Source organism: Hyaena hyaena, unplaced genomic scaffold (assembly GCF_003009895.1).
Source record: "Hyaena hyaena isolate Hyena2069 unplaced genomic scaffold, ASM300989v1 scaffold_9, whole genome shotgun sequence".
Lineage (NCBI taxonomy): Eukaryota > Metazoa > Chordata > Mammalia > Carnivora > Hyaenidae > Hyaena > Hyaena hyaena.
The window spans coordinates 2,097,691-2,117,545 of NW_024080641.1; the positions used below are offsets into that span (position 1 = coordinate 2,097,691).

At 54.9% G+C, this 19,855-nt stretch overlaps 2 protein-coding genes across 3 annotated transcripts; both read left to right on the forward strand.

Moving 5' to 3' along the window:
• Positions 1–427: 427 nt before the first annotated feature.
• On the forward strand, positions 428–3,951 carry LOC120242158 (izumo sperm-egg fusion protein 1-like). Its single transcript, XM_039247698.1, has 9 exons — positions 428–697; positions 1,082–1,156; positions 1,535–1,621; positions 1,887–1,907; positions 2,257–2,337; positions 2,524–2,624; positions 2,880–3,033; positions 3,349–3,523; positions 3,756–3,951. Exons 1-9 carry the CDS (start codon positions 466–468, stop codon positions 3,931–3,933), a joined length of 1,104 nt encoding a protein of 367 aa, XP_039103629.1. The 5' UTR covers positions 428–465; the 3' UTR covers positions 3,934–3,951.
• Positions 3,952–3,968: 17 nt separating this feature from the next.
• Positions 3,969–19,127, forward strand: RASIP1 (Ras interacting protein 1). 2 transcript variants are annotated; one of them, XM_039247597.1, is made up of 12 exons: positions 3,969–4,329; positions 4,528–4,668; positions 5,349–6,034; positions 7,997–8,352; positions 10,966–11,619; positions 13,297–13,334; positions 13,569–13,720; positions 13,827–13,942; positions 15,857–16,100; positions 16,297–16,469; positions 17,864–18,011; positions 18,566–19,127. In XM_039247597.1, exons 2-12 carry the CDS (start codon positions 4,532–4,534, stop codon positions 18,763–18,765), a joined length of 2,904 nt encoding a protein of 967 aa, XP_039103528.1. In that variant the 5' UTR covers positions 3,969–4,329; positions 4,528–4,531; the 3' UTR covers positions 18,766–19,127. The 2 variants fall into 2 exon arrangements, with proteins under 2 accessions (XP_039103528.1, XP_039103537.1); XM_039247606.1 differs by having other exon boundaries at positions 13,839–13,942; positions 18,566–19,126.
• Positions 19,128–19,855: the final 728 nt, after the last annotated feature.

Sequence of the window (19,855 nt, forward strand, 5' to 3'; positions counted from 1 at the left end):
ACTCCCTGGGATATCTCTAGGGTCATAGGGGTCCCAGGTAGTAATGTAGAAGGGGGAGGCTGTGGGAATTCCTTCTGGATCGGGGTGAAAGGTGACCCTGCCTCCAGTCATAAAGCTCTCCACATCACGTGTCGAACTTCACCCTCGCTCCAACAACGTCCTTATTTTCGGTCTTGGGAAATCCGGTGGAAGACCGTCGCCTGCTCGTCCCTTCTAAAAGCCCTCAGCCTGTATTCGGCTCTTCGGCTGCAACATTCAAGTTCAAGGTCGGGCAGCGGCTGTTTAGGGTGCCTCGGGACTCGAGACTCGAGACTCCTTTATTTCCTTAACGATAAGACTATGTCCTGCAAACTGGGAGTTTAGTCTTGGGGGAGGGCTTCGAAATTTCCCCTTAGCGTTCACCTCCTCGTTTGGGGTGGGAGGACCCTCTCTGGGGTTCTGCGCGGACTGAGAGCTCCCGCCACAATGGATCCTCAGCTCCTCCTGGTGGGGGCGCTAGCTGGCTGCCTGCTTTCTGCTCGGAGCTGTGTCATATGTGATCGAAGGGTCCTGGCCGCCCTGGACTCCCTGGATAAGGAATACCTGCCTACCCACCTTGCCCCCGAGCGTCACAGAGAAGTGATGGAAACGATAAGACAAACCGTGAGGAATTTCCGGGATCTGCCATATTTAGAGGATACCTTTATGGGGGTTATCGGTGAGGGCAGGGTAGAGTAAGGGAATCCAGCGTTGTGGGAAATAAGGAGTTTGGGGCTAGGATGCTAGGGGCGGTGGCGGTGGGGGTAAGGGAGGGAAGGGCTGGAGCCAGAGTCTAGTAGGTTCGTGAATGGAGAAGACTGGGATGCAGATTCTAGGCCTTCCCCAGGGCTAGCCAATATACTGTTCTACCCCTTACCCTGCAATTTTATGTAAAAAACTACAACTCCCAGAAGGCAACGGGCGGGCAATCTCTTTAGAGCCCTAGCCTTGCCCAGTAGCCACATGGGTATTGTAGTTTTTAACACTAGCTGAGCCAATGAGACACTAAGTCTTGGAATCTGAGTTTCTGTCTCCCCTCCCCGCGTCCCCTCTATCCTTCTAGATGAGGCCACAATGGAAACGTCAGTGTTGAGTTTTTTGAGGAGTGTGAGACTTATCAGAAACAGCGGTGTAACAGGTAAATGCACAGAGGGACCAGGGGAGGGACTCCAGAATCTTTTAGAGTGATGATTTTTGGTGAGGATGGGTCTGGTAGTGGCTCTGGGGCCCACCTTCCTCTGTTCTAATTCTGGCCCGGTCCTCCTCTAGCTCTGTGGCCTTGAGGGAGGGATTCCCCAGGGTGTCTCCTGTAACATGAATCATAACAGGGCCTGCACCCAGCCCTCGCTTAGCTCAGCGGCCAGCATTATTAAGTGGTCATTCAATTTCATTGTCCCTCCCTGAGACGTCCCAAACATGGAATGCCAATCTCTTCAGACAGAGGGAAACTTCCTGTACCTCACTCCGGGGGGAGAGGGGGAGGGGAAACACTCCGTGTCACCCTGCTCCTTCTCAGATGACACTTTCGTGAAGGAGTTCTCCTGGATGTTGACTCTGGAAAAGGCAGCCTTTCAGGGCTACATTGCTCGGTTCCAAAGAAAGGGTGAGGGAGGAAGGGAGTCCATCAGGGACCACAGCCCCTTCCTCCAACTGTCCCAGTGTCTCTGTCCCCACCCCCCCTGTTTCTCTATGTCCAGCCCCTCACCTCTCCTGTATACCCAGTCCTCTCTTGGACCGATAGATCCAGGTAATGGGTCCTTCCTCCCTCCAAACCAAGAGCCCAAACCCCAACCTATTCCTTCGTCCCGTCTCTCATCTCCTTTAGGTTAGAAATCTGATACTAATTGTTTTTCTTACTCCTGATGCAGATTTTTGTCCCAACAAATGTGGTGAGTTCTGATTATGTGAACTAGCTTTCTTTCCCTCTTCGTAGCCCCGTGAATACCCAGCCTTTCTCCTCTTGCTTTGTGTCCCGACCGTTCTTCATTCCCCACGTCTGAGAGGCTCCTGGTCCCCAAGAGTCCTACACCGAGGACTTGCTGGGCAGCGGGTCACATTCACTGTGCGCTCTTTACGGCGCCTGGTTGGATCCCTCTAGCGGCAGGATTGTCTTCCAGCCCCGCCCCTGAGGCTGACCTCCAGGGTTTAGGCACCTGACCCCGCCCCAGACTTTGACCCTGCCCTCTCCGTGCAGCTTCGTCTCTCAGGGCGAATACAGCCATGATCCTGCCCCTTCAGGTACAATGTTGCAGCTTCTGATCTGGTGCAGTAACTGTAAAAAGCAGCTTCACGCTTGTAGAAAATCCAGAGATTGCGGGGGTGAGAGACTGGGACCCGCTGGTGGGGTTGGCGCAAGACGGGTGGAGTCAGAGGAGAGACTGGGCCTATAGAGGGCGGAGACTGGAGCCCGCCCACCAGAAAAGGCGGGGCCAAAACCAAGTAGAGGGAGTTGAGGGAGGGCGGAGAAACTTGAAGAAGCACCTGACCTTATCCCCCTGTCCCCAGTGCGCCAAATCAACGTCCATGAGAAGGAAGACATGATTCTGGACTGTGAGCTCAACTGGCATAAATTATCTGAAGGCCTGACCAATTACAGCTTTTACAGGGTGGGGCCCTTCACCCCCAAGTCCTTTAGACTAGTGTGAGCTCCCGACCCCTGTATCCACAGACTTGTTCCCACAATCCCTATGACCCATGACCTTCCAGGTTTGAATTCTACTGATCCCTGGGGATCCCATGCCCTTACCAGTGTACCCTGGACTCCCGTCTCCCCCCACTGAGGTCCCGTGATGCCCTCACACTTGGACTACCCCAAGTCCTGAATTCCCCAGGCCTCTGTGACACATTGAGCTTGGGTCTAGGTTTGGGGAAGCAATTCTGAGACCTTGCTGTACAAGGGGAGACGGCCCACAATGACCAAACGACTGGTGAAGCCAGAGGATGCAGGTAACTACCGCTGCGAGTTGGGCACTGTGCGATCCGGCCCAGCCACCGTCATCCATTTTCAAGTCACAGGTCAGTGCCAGGGAGTCGACAGAAGTGTTGAATATAGGGTTCTGGGTTTGGGGGACAGTCAGCTTCAGGGCGTGGCCTGGGGGCATAACTTCCTATTGGCGTGCGGTTTCAGGTTTCAGGCCACGGGGGTGTGGCTTCCTGCCCCTGTGTGTGTGTGTGTCCTCCCTCCCAGTGACCCGTCTTCAGGCCCCGAGGGGCGTGATTATCTCCTGGAAGGCCTGGCTCTTGGGGAAGGTTGGGGGGGAGACAGCTTGCCTGGGCCACAGCGGGCCCTCCCAGGTGCCCTCCCAGGACTGCTCCTTCTCTCTCTCTCAGTGTTGCCTGAAAGAGTCATTGAAGAGATACCGAAACCCAACACTGGAACCCAGAACCAGCGGTTGGGATCCCTCAGTCGGTCAGAGTGTCCGAAGCCTGAAAACGAGCCGAGAAGCTTTTTGTTAAAGATGCTGACCTGGGGCTTTGTGTTTCTGATAATGGGCTTCACCACTGCGTGAGAGGCCCCCTGAAGAAGGCAGGGTTTGGAGCGAGGGGCGGGGTCACCAACTTCTTAAAGCCGGTGTGGGTCCATTGGGGGGTGGGGCTTAGAAAAGGGCGTGGGGCTTACTTAGGGTGGCGCAACTCGGGTCATTGTTAGAATAAGATCAAATATGGGGAGGCTGGGGGGGGTGTCCCTCACTCAGGACCTCATCTGGTTCCGCTATTTGCACCCCACCTTCCCCCAGCGTCCTTTGCTTTCGGTATGGGACGGTGATGGATTCCATAAAGTCCTGGCTCCGCGCGGACAAGTCCGCTGCCCCACATGACGGGGTTCCAGAGAGTCGGCTGTCCCAGAGCCCGCTGTCACAAAGGCAGGTTCCGAGGGAACCGAAGGAAAAGGCCACAGTACCAAGGGGCAAATAAAGATTTATCTGGTTGTCTAAATATCGGACTCATTTCCTCCAGTCTGGTCCTCCCTTTGGGTTTCTCCGGAGGCGACTCTGGGGCTGCTCTCGCGTCCTAGGAGAGACTGGGACGCCGTGCCCTGTGTCAAGGCAGTGCGCAACTAGCTGAGATGTAATTCCCGAATCAAGGACTGGGGAAGGGCCAGCCCTACCCAGATCTCCTCCCCTAGGCCGGGTCCCCTCACAGGACGCCCCCTCCCAGCTCTTCCTGCCGGGTTTCCTCTCGTCTTTTCCTGTCCCCCACCCAGTGCTGGGAGCTGGGGCAGAGGCAAGCCTGAACAGGAACAGCGGGGTCAGGAAGCAACCAGGGCCAACGGAGCCAGGGCCCCGGGGTGCCTTTGGGAGCTGAAGCACGGTAAGAACCGGGGACCCAGGAGTCCCTCCTCCCGCAGACCCAGTGGCCAGTCCCCCGCCATCTCCCGTCCCAGCTCCCAGGAGCTAGGCTCCCACCCTTCTCTTCCTCCCAGACTAGGGCGTCTGTTCCCCAACCCCTCCCACCCCAACCCCACTACTCAGGGCCTCAGGAGTTGGGGTCTTACCCATCCTTCCTTAGGGCCATGCTATCTGGTGAACGGAAGGAGGGCGGAAGCCCCCGCTTTGGGAAGCTCCATCTCCCCGTGGGCTTGTGGATCAATTCTCCCAGGAAGCAGCTGGCCAAGCTGGGACGGCGCTGGCCCAGCGCGGCCTCTGTTAAGTGAGTGCCCACCTCCTCCAGACTCCTGTCCCTGCTCCAACTACCTCCCAACTGCCCCCGTTTCTTACCCAGTCCCTGCACTGCGTAATGCCAGGGGCTCCAAGGGTTGACTCCAGGTCCTGTCCAGAATAGGCAGGAGACGTGGCCGGCTGGAGGAGACAGACAGTGGGCCACAAAGTTCTCGGAGTCCGGTGGGGGAAGAGTGGGGCTGGTGATGGGCCCTGGTGCCACCGACACCGCGATGGGGATAGAGGGGCGAGGGTTTGATTCACCTTCCTTCCTCCCCTCCCTGCTTACCTCTTGCAATTTCCTTCTGTGCTCCTCGCCTTTATTAATTTCTCTCTCTGTGTGTCTCTCTCTGACTCTGGCCTCTGCCCAACTCCGTATCTGTACACTCGCACCTCTCGCCCTTCTGTGGGTCTCTGTCTCCCTCTTTATCTGTGTCTCTGTCCCTCTCTTTCCCTGGATTTCCATTGCTCTTTCTCTCTGGATCTCTGTCCCCTCTCAATGGGTCTCTGTCACTCTCTGGGTCTCTCTGCCCATCCCTTCCTCCCTGGGTCTCCGATCCCTCCGTCTGGGTCTCTGCCCACCCCCTTCCTTCGTTTTCTTCCATCTGCCTCCATGTTGGCCTGTCTTTCTCGGCCTCTTTCCCGCCTCGCCGCTCCCCGGCGGGTTCCCAGGTCGTCGTCTTCGGACACGGGGAGCCGCAGCAGCGAGCCGCTGCCGCCGCCGCCGCCGCACGTGGAGCTGCGGCGAGTGGGCGCGGTCAAGGCGGCCGGGGGAGCCTCGGGGAGCCGCGCCAAGCGCATCTCCCAACTCTTTCGGGGCTCGGGGACCGGGACCACGGGGTCCGGCGGCGCGGGAGGCGCCGGGACTCCGGGGGGCGCTCAGCGCTGGGCCAGCGAGAAGAAGCTGCCTGAGCTGGCGGCGGGCGTGGCCCCGGAGCCCCCGCTGGCCGCCCGCGCCACGGCCCCCCCGGGGGTCCTCAAGATCTTTGGCGCCGGGCTGGCGTCGGGCGCCAACTACAAGAGCGTGCTCGCCACTGCGCGCTCCACGGCACGCGAGCTGGTGGCCGAGGCGCTGGAGCGCTACGGGCTGGCGGGGAGCCCCGGCGGCGGCCCCGGCGAGAGCAGCTGCGTGGACGCCTTCGCGCTGTGCGACGCGCTGGGCCGGCCCGCGGCGGGCGGCGTGGGCAGCTGCGAGTGGCGCGCGGAGCACCTGCGCGTGCTGGGCGACTCGGAGCGGCCGCTGCTGGTGCAGGAGCTGTGGCGAGCGCGGCCCGGCTGGGCGCGGCGTTTCGAGCTGCGCGGCCGCGAGGAGGCGCGCCGCCTGGAGCAGGAGGCCTTCGGGGCCGCGGACGGCGACGGTGAGCCTGCGGGCGGGGCTCCCGGGGCGGGGCCTGTGGGGATGGGGCGGGGCCTGGCCTGGGGGCGGGACCGGCCGGGCTTGGGAGCGGGGCTGGGTGCGCCAGGATCTGTGGGGCTGGGGATTCCAGGGAGTAGGCTGGGCGGGGGGGGGGGCTCGGGATAAAGGGGAGGGAATGGGAGGAGCCTAAAGGGCCGGGTCAAGTCGGGGGCGGGGCTGGGGCAGGACCAGAGTTACTTCCAGGGTCGATGGGCGGGGCTTGTGATGCTGGGGTGGGGCCTGCTGATGAGCGGTAACTCGGAGCCAGGGGTGTTGCGTGGCGGTGGTCGTCCACGTGGCAGGACGCCCCTCAGAGCAATAGATTGAAGGGGTTCGTGAGAGGCAGGGCCGATGTAGATTAAGCCTATATGGGGGAGGAGCCTGGAGAGTGAAGAAATGGCCTGCTCGATTGGGGCCTAAAATGAACGAAGCTTTACGATCGCCTGAGTGGCTCAGTCGTTAAGCCTGCGACTTTCGATCGGGTCATGATCCCACGGTTCCTGAGTTCGAGCCCCGTGACCTCCCCCCCCCCAAAAAAAAGCAGAAGCTTTGAGGGGCGCCCGGGTGGCGTAGTTGGTTAAGCGTCCGACTTTCGCTCGGGTCATGATCTCGGGGTTCGTGGGTTCGAGCCCCGCGTCGGGCTCTGTGCTGACTGCCAGCTCAGAGCCTGGAGCCTGTTTCAGACTCTGACTCTCCAGGGGGTATAGCTCAGTGGTAGAGCATTTGACTGCAGAGTCTGTGACTCCCTCTCTCTCTGACCCTCCCCTGCTCACGCTGTCTCTCTCTCTCTCCTAGAGATAAATAAAACATTAAAAAAAAAATTAAAAAAAAAAAAAAGCAGAAGCTTTGGAACAGCGGACCTTGGAGCAGGTGGCCCTAGTCTAGGCTGGCTGCTGAGTGTGAGTGGGAGACTGTGAGTGTGAGTGGGAAATGAAGAGGTAACACCAGCCAGTGAGTAGGTGGGCCTGGCCTTTGAGAAGGAGGGACCTGGAACAGGAAGCCTTCCCACGAGTGAAATAATAAGTGCAGAGCAGGACCAGGCAGGACCGGGCAGGGATGGAGCCTGGCTCTAAGGGGCTGCTCACAGAGCCTTCTAACGCTTTTCTGTTGCTGAGTCTCCCTTTGGGAGATAGAGTGGTGTAGCACTCAACCTCCTGGGCTTTGAACTCTGGCTTAGATTCCGATCTGTTCTGTTGTGGGTTCAGCTCTGCAAAACTGTAGGTGAAGATGAAATCAAATAATGTATAAAAGGGTTTTAACCCAGGGCTTGGGACATAGTAGTTGCCTAATAAAGAATGGCGATTCCAAGCATCACTGTCTCTTCTGCCCTCCCCCCTCAAAAAAAGCATTCGTTGAGCGCCTACTATGGGCCACACTTTATTTAGGCCCCTGGGGGAATACAGTGACCACAAGACAGAGGAGATTCCCCCCCCTCCTAGATTTCACAGCCCAGGGAGGCACAAATCACTAGTTCATTCCTTGGTCTCATTTCCACTAATCACCCACCACGAGCCAGGACTGCGTTGGGTGCAGACGAAGCCCAGAATGTCCAGTTGTGCCCGTCTCTGCTGCGACCTGGAAGGTCAGGGAAGGGTGCTCCAGAAGTGATTTCTGTTTCCATGAGCACAGGGTCTTCTTGGTTCACTGCCAAGTTCCTAGTGCCTAGGACAGTGCCCAGCACATAGTAGGCGCCCCCCAAAAGCTAGTTAAAAGAAGGAATTTCTGAGCTGAAAACTGCGAGGTGGGCAGGAGCCAGGCGGGAAGTGCGTTCCAGGTACAGGGGACAGCATGTACCAAAAACTAAATGGGGGTAGCAGCTTCGCCACTCCGTCGTCAGTTCTTTGTCCCTTTATAATCTTCAGCGCTTCTAGCCTGTCTCTGTCTCTTTGGAGTCTCTGGTTCATTCCTCTTGGTCTCTCCGTAGGCACGGGTGCCCCCTCGTGGCGACCACAGAAGAACCGCTCCCGGGCGGCGTCCGGAGGGGCGGCTCTGGCCAGTCCTGGCCCGGGGTCCGGGTCAGGGGCCCCCGCTGGGTCCGGGGGCAAAGAGCGCTCGGAAAACCTGTCCCTGCGGCGCAGCGTGTCGGAGCTCAGCCTGCAGGGTCGACGGCGGCGGCAGCAGGAACGCAGGCAGCAGGCACTTAGCATGGCCCCAGGGGCAGCCGACGCCCAAATCGGACCTGCAGACCCTGGCGACTTCGATCAGTTGACCCAGTGCCTCATTCAGGCCCCCAGCAACCGTCCCTACTTCCTGCTACTCCAGGGATACCAGGATTCTCAGGTAAGGCAGCCCCTCCCACCCGGAGAGATCAATTCTCCACCTTTCCTTGGCAGAGCAACAAAATTGCGACTCGCAGAATTCCCTGGGTCGCGGTAGTCTCGGGTTTGCGGGAAGGTGTGTTCCCAGCAAGGTTCCAGGGTAGGAGAGGTCATTGCGGGAGATGGGGGATGAGGGGAAGAGGTGGCAGTGGTGGAGGTCGATGGCTGAAAAAGGTTTTGCTGGAAGAACAAGTGGGGAATGGTTCATTTCATGCAATGTTGGGGGAAAGCACTGTCTTTGTCAAGACAAACGTGAGAGCCTATTGTAGAAAAGCGATCTTCTTGTAAGTATCTGTTTCGTGATGAGGAGTAATTGAAGTGTCTATCTTGTTTGGGAGGAAGATAATCTGATGGATGAATGGGATCTTGTTCTGGGTAAGCGTATATTTTCTTGGAAGCAGTAGACTAACCTTCTTGAAGGTGATGGTTTGCACTGGAACGATTTGACTCTTGTTAATGGGCATAGGTGGTACTGATGCTTCTGTTTGATACATCTGGGTGACAAGAGAACTTGCTTGAGTGATAGGCAGAAGAGAGGGGGAAAGGAGTAGCAGATGGTAGAAAATGATTAATGGATTAGCAGGAAATTATTTCGTTAATAGAAATGTAATGTATTCTTGGAAATACTCATGTGCTCGTGTGTGTGTGTGTGTGTGTGTGATGATTGGGAGAGCCATATTTATGGTGTTGCCCAACTTTGAGTAACAGTCAGTGGCACAGTCAAGTTCAACAGGTACTGCTGGGAATCAATGGGAAAGCTCACTCTAGAAGGTAGTGGAGCTCAGCGAATACTCCCATTTTTGCTGTCAGAGAGTGTGATCCAGTTGGGTCAGGTGACCTGTGTGTGTGTATGAGTGAGAGATTAAGACTATTCAGAGAAGGGCTTGTGTGGAAGAATCCGTTCCTCCTTTCTGGGGCAAGTTCCTTCCTCGAGGGGTCTGCAGCCCATTTAGGAGGATCTATTTTGGGAAGGATCTCTTCTGGGGGTATAGGAAAGTCTGTTTTGGAAAAAGAGGGAACACTGGAAGCATCCATTCTTTTGAGTGAGGTTCATGAGAAAGTCCTTTCTAAGAAAGAGGCTTCATTGGAAGTATTCCTTCCTTGGGAACAGGAGTAAGAAGGGAATCTCTTAGGGAGGAATTTATTTTCACTCATCTATTCATGAGTGGCTATAACCCAAGAGTTCATTGTAGGCACTGCGGAAGCATCCTTTCTTGGGTTAAGCAATTTTAGAAAAGGGGTTCATGTATTTTGGACCATTCCATTGCTTCAAACAGGGATGGAAAGCAGGAGATTTTACCTTCGCAAGGTGGTCATACTGGAGAGGTCCATTTTCTAGAGGCAGATAAACCAATCCATTGTAAGAAGGGGTCTCTTTGGAAATGTCCATCCATGGGGTAAAAGTAATGCATGAATTCAGTGTAGGATTTATGAATGTCAGGATGACTCTTCTCCCAATGTGAATAGAGAACAGAGAGTCTATTTTAGGAAGGGGGTCAGACTGAGCTGACCCCCCTTTATAAGATGGAGATGGGAGAGTCATTTAGGAAGGGGTTTTCTGGAAGGCACCTCATCATTTGGTGGATGAAATGGGACACTCCATTAGAAGAAGAGGGTCTCCTTGAAAATATCTATTAATAAGATGGGGTTACTAGCAGAGCCACTACATGGAAATCTCCATGGAGATGTTCTTTGTTGGGATAAGAATACTGAAAGCATCCATTGATGGAAAGGACATTATCTTTGGAATCCTCTATCATGGGAGTGAGGGTAGTAGGTGAGTCCATGGTAGTGTTATTTCTCCTTGGAAGTGAGTTCAGCATGGGGTGGGGGAAATAAGGGTCCTTGTAGAAAGGAGGTCTCCCTGGAGAGTGTATACTCATGGGGTGAAGATAATGGAAGAAACCTTTGTTCAAAGGGGGAATCTCCTTAAAGATATCCATCCTTTGTTTAGGAAACATTCAGAGAAGCTATTATTGGAAGGGGAAATGTCTTTGGAAGTCCCCATTACGGCGGTAGCAGGACTGGCAAATGGGGCCAGGGGTAGGGAAATGGGAGGGTTCCTAGGAGAAAGATTTCCTTGGAAAGTTCCATTCTTTGAGGGCAAAGTTAATGGGACCGTCCATTATAGTAATGGGGGTGTGGTGTTCTTGGAAGCACCCATTCTTTGGGCTCTATGTTGTGGCAGAGAGCATTGTGGGAAGCGATTTCCTTGACAGGATCCACCCAGAGAAGATGAGAAGACGGTGGCGTCTCCTGGAGAAATGTCTCCCGGAAAGCATCAATAATTTCAGGGAGGGAAATTATAGAACCCATGTCAAGAAAGGGGTTTCCTCAGAGGTAGCCAGTCTTCCAGATAGGCGTGAGGGGCCAGTCCATCACAGGAAGTGCCTTTGAAGAGTCCGCTCATGCTTAGGAAAGGTAATTGGTGAGTCCTTTGGGGTCCCAGGAGATCTCCTTGGAAGCATCCATTCTAAGCGAGGTGATCGATGGGAGAGTCCATTGTGGCAATGACTTTGAAAGCATCCATTCCTCATGGAGCTGTGTACCTATTGAATCTTCACCTTCCCTGCAGGACTTCGTGGTGTATGTGATGACGCGAGAGCAGCACGTCTTTGGTCGGGGTGGGAACTCCTCGGCCCGTGGTGGGTCCCCGGCCCCGTACGTGGACACCTTTCTCAACGCCCCCGACATTCTGCCACGGCACTGTACCGTGCGAGCCGGCCCTGAGCCGCCGGCCATGGTGCGCCCAGCCCGGGGTGCCCCGGTCACGCACAATGGGTGCCTCCTGCTGCGCGAGGCCGAGCTCCACCCTGGCGACCTGCTGGGGCTGGGGGAGCACTTCCTCTTCATGTACAAGGACCCCCGCGCTGGGGGCTCGGGGCCAGTGCGGCCGCCGTGGCTGCCCACCCGTCCTGGGGCCACGCCGCCGGGCCCCGGCTGGGCCTTCTCCTGCCGCCTGTGCGGCCGCGGCCTGCAGGAGCGCGGCGAGGCGCTGGCGGCCTACCTGGATGGCCGCGAGCCAGTGCTGCGCTTCCGGCCCCGCGAGGAAGAGGCGCTGCTGGGTGAGATCGTGCGCGCAGCAGCTGCTGGCGCCGGGGACCTGCCTCCGCTCGGGCCGGCCACGCTGCTAGCCCTGTGCGTGCAGCATTCCTCCCGGGAGCTGGAGCTGGGCCACTTGCCGCGCCTGCTGGGCCGCCTGGCCCGGCTCATCAAGGAGGCTGTCTGGGTGAGTGCCTCCAACCTCCGTCCAACCCCACCTGCTCCCCAGATGCTTTCCCCAGTCTCTCTTCACCTTCCACCCATTTCGCAGTCGGGAAGGATGAAGCTACCTCTTCCAGGTTGCTTCAGGAGCTGTCTGGGCTATCCAGTCAGGGATCTCACGGGGTGCTGGGAGTGTCCATCCGCGGTGCTGGAAGAGAAGGCGGTGAAGAACCGCCTTTGCGGCCCTGGGATAATGGGGGAAACCATCCTGGGGGCCAGGGAAAGAGAGCGCATTGGGTGAGAGGGCAGGGGAGACCATTGTGGGAGGTGGGGAGGGCAGCCCATTGGGCCTGAAGCTTTGAACAGTTGTGGGCAAGGCCATTCTTGGAGGTGAGGGAGAGCAAATCCATTGGACCTACTGATGGAAGTGCCAGCGAGAAATCATCCAGATTTCCTTAAAAAAAAATTTTTTTTAATGTTTATTCATTTTTGCTCAAGAGACAGAACACGAGGGGCGCCTGGGTGGCTTAGTCGGTTAAGCGTCCGACTTTCACTTAGGTCATGATCTCGCGGTTGGTGGGTTCGAGTCCCGCGTCGGGCTCTGTGATGACTGCCAGCTCAGAGCCTGGAGCCTGTTTGTCTGTTACACCCTCTCTCTGACCCTCCCCTGCTCATGCTGTCTCTCTCTCTCTCCTAGAAATAAATAAAAACATTAAAAATAATTAAGATAAAAAAAAGAGACAGAACATGAGTGGGGGAGGGGCAGAGAGACCGAGAGGGAGACACAGAATCTGAAACAGGCTCCAGGCTCTGAGCTGTCAGCACAGAGCTTGACACGGGCCTCGAACTCATAAACCATGAGATCACGTCCTGAGCTGAAGTCCAGTTGCAGATGCTTAAACGACTGAGCCACCCAGGTGCTCCAAATCATCCAGATTTCTGGATGTTTTGGGGTTAAAGTCTCCATCCAGTTGAGCTAGAGCTTATTAGAGGGAAGGTTAAAGAAGTGTCTTGGGGGTAAGAAAAAACTTCTATTTGAACAGAAGCAGACCTGAGGGATATAGGCCACTTGTAATTTTAGGGCTTTGTATTTTATTTTTTTGTAAGTTTATTTTATTTATTTTGAGAGAGAGAGAGCGCACACATGCATGCAGAAATGGAGAGAGAAGGAGAATCCCAAGCAGGCTTTGCACTATCAGTGCAGAGCCAGATGTGGGTCTGGAACTTAGGAACTGTGAGATCATGACCTGAGCTGAAGTCTGATCCTCAACTGACTGAACCACCCAGGTGCCCCTAGGGCTTTGTGTTTTAAAAGGTTCAGAGAGGTGAGGGGTGCCTGGGTGGCTCAGTCAGAGGAGCATCCAACTTCGGCTCAGGTCATGATCTCACACTTAGTGAGTTCCATCGCTGCATCTGGCTCTGAGGTGACAGCTGGGAGCCTGGATCCTGCTTCGGATTCTGTCTCTCTCTCTCTCTCTCTGCTCTTCCCCTGCTCACACTCTGTCTCTCTCTCAAAAAGAAATAAACATTAAAAAAAAAAAGTACAGAGAAGTGAAATTATTCTGAAACCTGAGGGTTAGGGCCCATTTGAGTGAGGAGAGTCCGTGTCAAAAAAAGTGCTTAGAGAAATACCAGGGTATTAGCTCATAAGCTTCTCTCCCTCAATCCCGCTCGCCTTGATTCTGATCTTACTGTTCTACAGGAAAAGATCAAGGAAATTGGAGACCGTCAGCCAGAGAAGTAAGAGAAATTCTGGGAAGAAGGATCTAGAGGGACGTGGGAGTGGGGCTCTTCGGGCCATCCTGCATTCACTGCATTCATGTCTTAGTGCAGGTTTCTGCCCTTCCTTGACACTCAACTTTTCCAGCTGTGAAATGGGGATTGGCCTCGGTCCTCTACTAGATCCAGATCTTGGGGTTTGGACACTGTGGTGGGGGTTGCGCAAAGATCATGGGCCCTTTTCTCCTTCTCCAGCCACCCTGAGGGAGTCCCCGAGGTGCCCTTGACTCCCGAGGCCGTGTCCGTAGAGCTGCGGCCACTCATGCTGTGGATGGCCAACACCACGGAGCTGCTGAGTTTTGTGCAGGAGAAGGTGCTGGAAATGGAGAAGGAAGCTGACCAGGAGGGTGAGCTCTGACCCAAGCTCAGGCCTGTCCGGGCTCCCTGTCATTCCCTCTATTTGGGGACTTGGGCTCCTGCCTGTCAGCCTCTGGTTCTCTCTCTCACCCCCAGGTTTGTCCTCAGACCCACAGCTCTGCAATGACTTGGAATTATGTGATGAGGCCATGGCCCTCCTCGATGAGGTCATCATGTGTACCTTCCAGCAGTCTGTCTACTACCTCACCAAGGTTGGTCTTGCCCCTCCTTCCTGTTTGACATTACATCGTGTTGCTCTGACATTACTTCCTAGCTGGCCTTGTAAGATTTCAACTTCACTGAAATCACGTCCCATTCACCCCAGCGCTTTGCTGTTCTGATACCACTTCCTGTTGGAGTCACCATCACTTCCTGCCTTTCTGACTTCTCTTCCTGTCTGCAACTAGCCCCTCTTGACAAGTGAACTTTACCACCTGGTCATATCACCCTTGTCACTTTCTCAAACTCCTGTTCTCTTTTTCTTTTTTTAAGTGTTTTAATTTTTGAGAGAGAGAGAGAGACAGAGCACCAGTGGGGGATGGTCAGAGAGAGAGACAGACACACACAGAATCTGAAACACGCTCCAGGCTCTGAGCTGACAGCAAAGAGCCAGACACGGGGCTTGAACTCATGAACCGTGATAGCATGACCTGAGCCAAAGTTGGATGCTCAACTGACTGAGCCACCCAGGCACCCCTCAAACTCCTGTTTTCTAAGTCCACTCTTCAGTTACTGGTAAAATAGATAGATGATAGAGATGATAGATAGATAGATAGATAGATAGATAGATAGATAGATAGATAGATAGATGATAGATAGATAGATAGATAGATAGATAGATATCAAATAGTGCCAGGCACTGTCATTTAAACTAAAGGTCCTCTTTAATCAAGCTTCACTTCCTGTTTGGTGACTTCATTTCCTATAGCTCTGAATTCACTCCTTTTTTCCGAGCCACAGATCTTCTCCCTGGAGTGCTAATCTTGTAGGACCCACTTTCTCCCCCAGTCCCCCAACCACCCTTGACCTTAATATTGCTTCTTGGAATTCTCAGGGTTTCAGGCTGACTATCGGGCTGGGTCTCTATCTGTAAAAGGAGAGGGGATCTTTTGGGACAGATAGTCTTTACATTCTTTAAGCAGCCTTGATTTGTGAAGCCCTTTCCTCCAAGGCTTCACTTCCTGTACATTCCTGCCAAGTGTGGCTTTATTTCTTCTTTGGCTCTGACCTCATTTCCTGTCCTTGGCCCGATCTCACTTTCCACTGGCTCACTGCCACCTTGCTCCCACTTCCTGACTCTCTATTCTTTTTCCTTCCTTTGGGAATTCTGGATAAATAATTCTTTGACTGAAGGGGGCCTCTTTGTTCAGTATCCTTAGTCCTCTGTGAGCTGTCTGTGTTGAGAAATACAAATCCTGGGCACCTGGGTGGCTCAGTCAGTTAAGCGTCCGACTTCAGCTCAGATCATGATCTCATGGTTTGTGAGTTCGAGGCCCGTGTCAAGCTCTGTGCTGACAGCTCAGAATCTGGGGCCTATTTCAGATCCAGTGCCTTCCTCTCTCTCTCTGCCGTTCCCCGACCTGAGCTCTGTCTCTCTCTCTCTCTCTCTCAAAAAAATAAACATTTATAAATGTTTAAAAAATGGGGCGCCTGGGTGGCTCAGTCGGTTAAGGGTCCGACTTCGGCTCAGGTCATGATCCCACAGTTTGTGGGTTCGAGCCCCGTGTCGGGCTCTGTGCTGACAGCTAACTCAGAGCCTGGAGCCTGCTTCAGATTCTGTGTCTCCCTCTCTCTGACCCTCCCCTGCTCATGCTGCCTCTCTCTCTCTCTCTCTCTCTCAGAAATAAATAAATAAATAAAAATAAAAATAAAATTTAAAAAAGAAAGAAATGCAAGTCCTATAAGGCACCAGAGGTGATCTTAACATATCCAAGTAACTCCTAGAAGTTTTCTTAAGGCTTGAAACTGCTAGAGACTCACATGGACAGTGGGGGGTAGGGAATCTGCTCACAGAAGCCTTTAGGTGTTGGAGGCAGAATGGGCTGCAATGCCCAGAAGTTCTACCACCCTGAAGCTTCCAGGGAGTTGGAGTCCAATCACTTGTTTCCCTCTCTGTATCTTCTTAGACTCTGTATTCAACGCTGCCTGCTCTCCTGGATAGTAACCCTTTTACAGCCGGGGCAGAGCTTCCCGGGCCCGGCGCAGAGCTGGGGGCCATGCCTCCGGGGTTGAGACCCACCCTGGGCGTGTTCCAGGCGGCGCTGGAACTGACCAGCCAGTGCGAGCTGCACCCGGACCTTGTGTCTCAGACTTTCGGTTACTTGTTCTTCTTCTCCAATGCGTCCCTCCTCAACTCACTGATGGAACGAGGTGCGGGTCAGACCGGGGAAGGGGCAGGGAGGAAGGGACGGGAACCATGGGGACCCAGGTCGGTTCAGACATACCACAGAAGCACGCCTCATCTTTAGAGAGCAAGCTCTAGATCCCAAGCTGCAAAATCACAAGGGTCCGGGAGGCGGGAGGGCAGCGTCCACACACCCATTCCCCTCCATAACCTTCCCCACAGGTCAAGGCCGGCCTTTCTATCAGTGGTCGCGAGCTGTCCAAATCCGAACCAACTTGGACCTTGTCTTAGACTGGCTGCAGGGGGCCGGGCTGGGCGACATTGCCACTGAATTCTTCCGGAAACTCTCCATAGCTGTGAACCTGCTCTGTGTACCCCGCACCTCCCTGCTCAAGGTGAGTTCTGATTCCTGACCTCTGACTCCCCAACCCCTCTCATCCATCCTCTGTATTCAGCTCACCCTTGACATCCTCTTGGCCTTCACGTTATCCCCAGTCCCGAAGCAGACACTGGCGGTGATGCACTGGCGGTTAGACGGAAGCCAGCCACAGGCGTTCAAAGTGCACCTGAATCCCAGTGGGACTTAGGACTAATAGTTTCCAAGGTCGCCTCCCCCAGTTCTGCTGAGTCAGAAAGTCTGGGATGAGACCAAGGAATGCGATAGTTAAAACAGTCATTGAACATAAACTGTATACCAGACACTGTCTAGCACTTCTCATTGAGTGCTGACTAAGCCTCATGAAATAGGTTACAGTTCTTTTTTTTTTTTTTAATGTTTTATTTGTTTCTGAGAGAGACAGCATGAACAGGGGAGGGTCAGAGAGAGAGGGAGACACAGAATCGGAAGCAGGCTCCAGGCTCCGAGCTGTCAGCACAGAGCCCGACGCGGGCCTCGAACCCACAAACCGTGAGATCGTGACCTGAGCCGAAGTCGGACACTTAACCAACTGAGCCACCCAGGTGCCCCTAGATTACAGTTCTTTACAGATGAGGACCCTGAGATTCAAGTAGGAGAAGTTCCTTGATTTCTTTGGTTTATATTTATCGAACTTTTACAGAGCACTTGATTATTAAGCACCCGGCAGCGTTCGAAGTATTTTACGATCTTGCCATATTGAAACCTCATAACAGCACTTTTAGGTAGTTCCTATTCCCTCCACCCCCAATTTACAGATGAAGGAGCTGAGGCACAGTGACTTGTCAGAAGGTAAGGAGTCGTCAAGCGGGGATTTTTGGACCCAGGCAGTCTGGGTCCAGAGTCTCTGCTTTTCACCACGGTGATGATTCGGTTGTCATCTCAGTTAAGAAAATTTCAGATCCAAAAATATATCCGTGGTGTGATAATGAATAATACCTGGGCACACATCACCAACTTCAATAATATAAACTAAATGTTTATTTATTTATTTATTTTGAGAGAGTCAGAGAGGGGCAGAGAGAGAGTGGGGATTGGAGAGAGAGGATCCCAAGCAGGCTCCATGCTGTCAGTGCAAACCCTTACAAGGGGCTCGAATCCACAAACCTGAGATCATGACCTGAGTTGAAATCCGAAGCTTAACCAACTGAACCACCCAGGCGCCCCACAAATCACATTTTTTTTTTTTAAGCTGAGGGCACACCCTTTCCCACCATCACTTTGGTGACAGCCCGGCTTCACAGTGCACGGAAGACACTGCACAGACACCGTGGTCTACCCACTACATTGGTCCCCTCTATGGAGAGCCTCCCATTCAGGATTTCGCAGCTGCCCCATAATGACCGCCAACTTCTCCCCTCATCTTCCCACCAGGCTTCTTGGAGCAGCCTACGAACTGACCACCCCACACTCACCCCTGCTCAGCTTCACCATCTGCTCAGCCACTACCAGCTGGGCCCTGGCCGTGGGCCACCACCTGCCTGGGACCCTCCCCCTGCAGAGCGAGACGCTGTGGACACAGGTGAGGAAGGATGGGGACAGAAGTAGTGGAGCTCTCAGCCTTTTTCTGGCCTCAGGACCTAGGAATCCATAGCGCTTTACTCCTTCTGACCCAAGATTCTGGATCCTTAATCCTTTCTTCCTTCAAGATCTAATAAGTGATGAACCCCAACTCCCTCCTCCGCCAGAATACGGGATTTTGAGCCCTAGCTCCTCCTTCCCCCCCCCCCCCCAGGGTTCAGGCCCCCAGCCTCTTCCCTCGACAACCTCCCCTTCTCACCCAGGAGTTCGGGCCCATCCACTAAGGAATCCGAAAAACTAAGTTCCCAGACCTTCTTTCTCACAGACCCAAGAACGCAACCACCTCGCCCGTTTCCCAGGCAACGGTGGCTTTTCTTTGTCTGAACTACAACTCCCATGATGCTTAGGGGACTCCCAAGACTCGTGTTTGAGTGCGTCCTGCTCCAGGAATTGCAGGTTGAAGTTTGTCCTTCCCTCGGGCGTGACGCAGCCTCTCCCCAAACTGCTGCCTCACGCCCACTTTCAGAACTTGACGCCGTCGCCTCTGTCTCCTAGGGGACATCTTCGAAAGCTTCTCCTCCCATCCTCCCCTCATCTTGCCTTTGGGCAGCTCACGGCTGCGCCTCACCGGTCCTGTGACGGACGACGCCCTGCACCGTGAACTGCGCAGGCTCCGCCGCCTCCTCTGGGATCTTGAGCAGCAGGAACTGCCGGCCAATCACCGCCACGGACCTCCCGTGGCCACGCCTCCTTGAGGACCAATAACAAACGAGCGCGCGAACCTTGAAAATTCTCTGGCTTCTGCTCCCGGGTGCCCGCCTGAGCTCAGGGCTCTCTGGGAGTTGTAGTTCTTGCCCCGCGTGGAGTGCCGGGAGTTTGAGTTTTCGGGTAGTAGAGGCTGGGACAGCGGGAAGATGGGCTTGGGATGTGCGGGCGAGGAGCAATAAAGGTATCTGTGGTATTGGCGACGCCTCACTTAAGACTTGTTAAGACTTGGGAATGCTAGTGATGATGATTTTCTGCGGATTAGAGCACCAGGTTCCTCGACGAGAGCGTTGAGTTCTTGCGAGTCCAGAGAGGTATTTATAGCCACAGCCTCAGCTTGCCCTGGGGCTTGTAATCCAAACCAGGAGCCCTGGGGCCTCCCACGCATTTCAGGACAGAACTCAAAGCCGGGTCGGCCAAGAATCAGGCCCTCTGTCCTGCCAGTGGGAACCAGCCATCTCTCCCTTGGACCCCAAAGGCCATACTCCAGCCCTCTTCTCCCTCAGACCCGGGAGTCTGGGTCCCCAGCCCCGTCTGGACATTTTCTGCTTGTCGGTCACACTGCCGAGTCCCAACGCCTCTTGTCTTGGTCCTGGCATCCCTCCTTCCTCACACCCGGAAGTCCAGGCCCCAACCCCCTTCTCCCTCGGACCCAGGAGGCCAGATCCCCAGCCCCCCCTCCTCCCTCAGATTCAGGAGTCCGGAGCCCCAGTTTGAACTTTCCACTCCCCTAAATCCGACTCCCGCTGCTGCGTCAGGGAAAAAATAAGCGACAGGTGGCACCTGCCCGCGGGGCCGGGTCGCGACCACCTGCTCCCGCTGCTCACCCGGCGCCCCTCTCCAGGCACCTGCTTCTGTCAGTCCGCCTGTCGCTGCCTCGCCTGAGCCCCACAGCCCCAGGACGCGGAGGAGAGACTCAGGGAACCCCGACGTTCGTCCCTCCCCCGTCCCACCCAGCCCGTGCTCCCGCCCCTTCGCAGGGTCCCGGGCGGGGCTCCTGTCTACCCCGCCCCGTTTCACAGGCGTCCGCTCGCCCTACACACGGGTGTCCTAGGCGGTCCCAGGCTGGTGGGGCGGAGC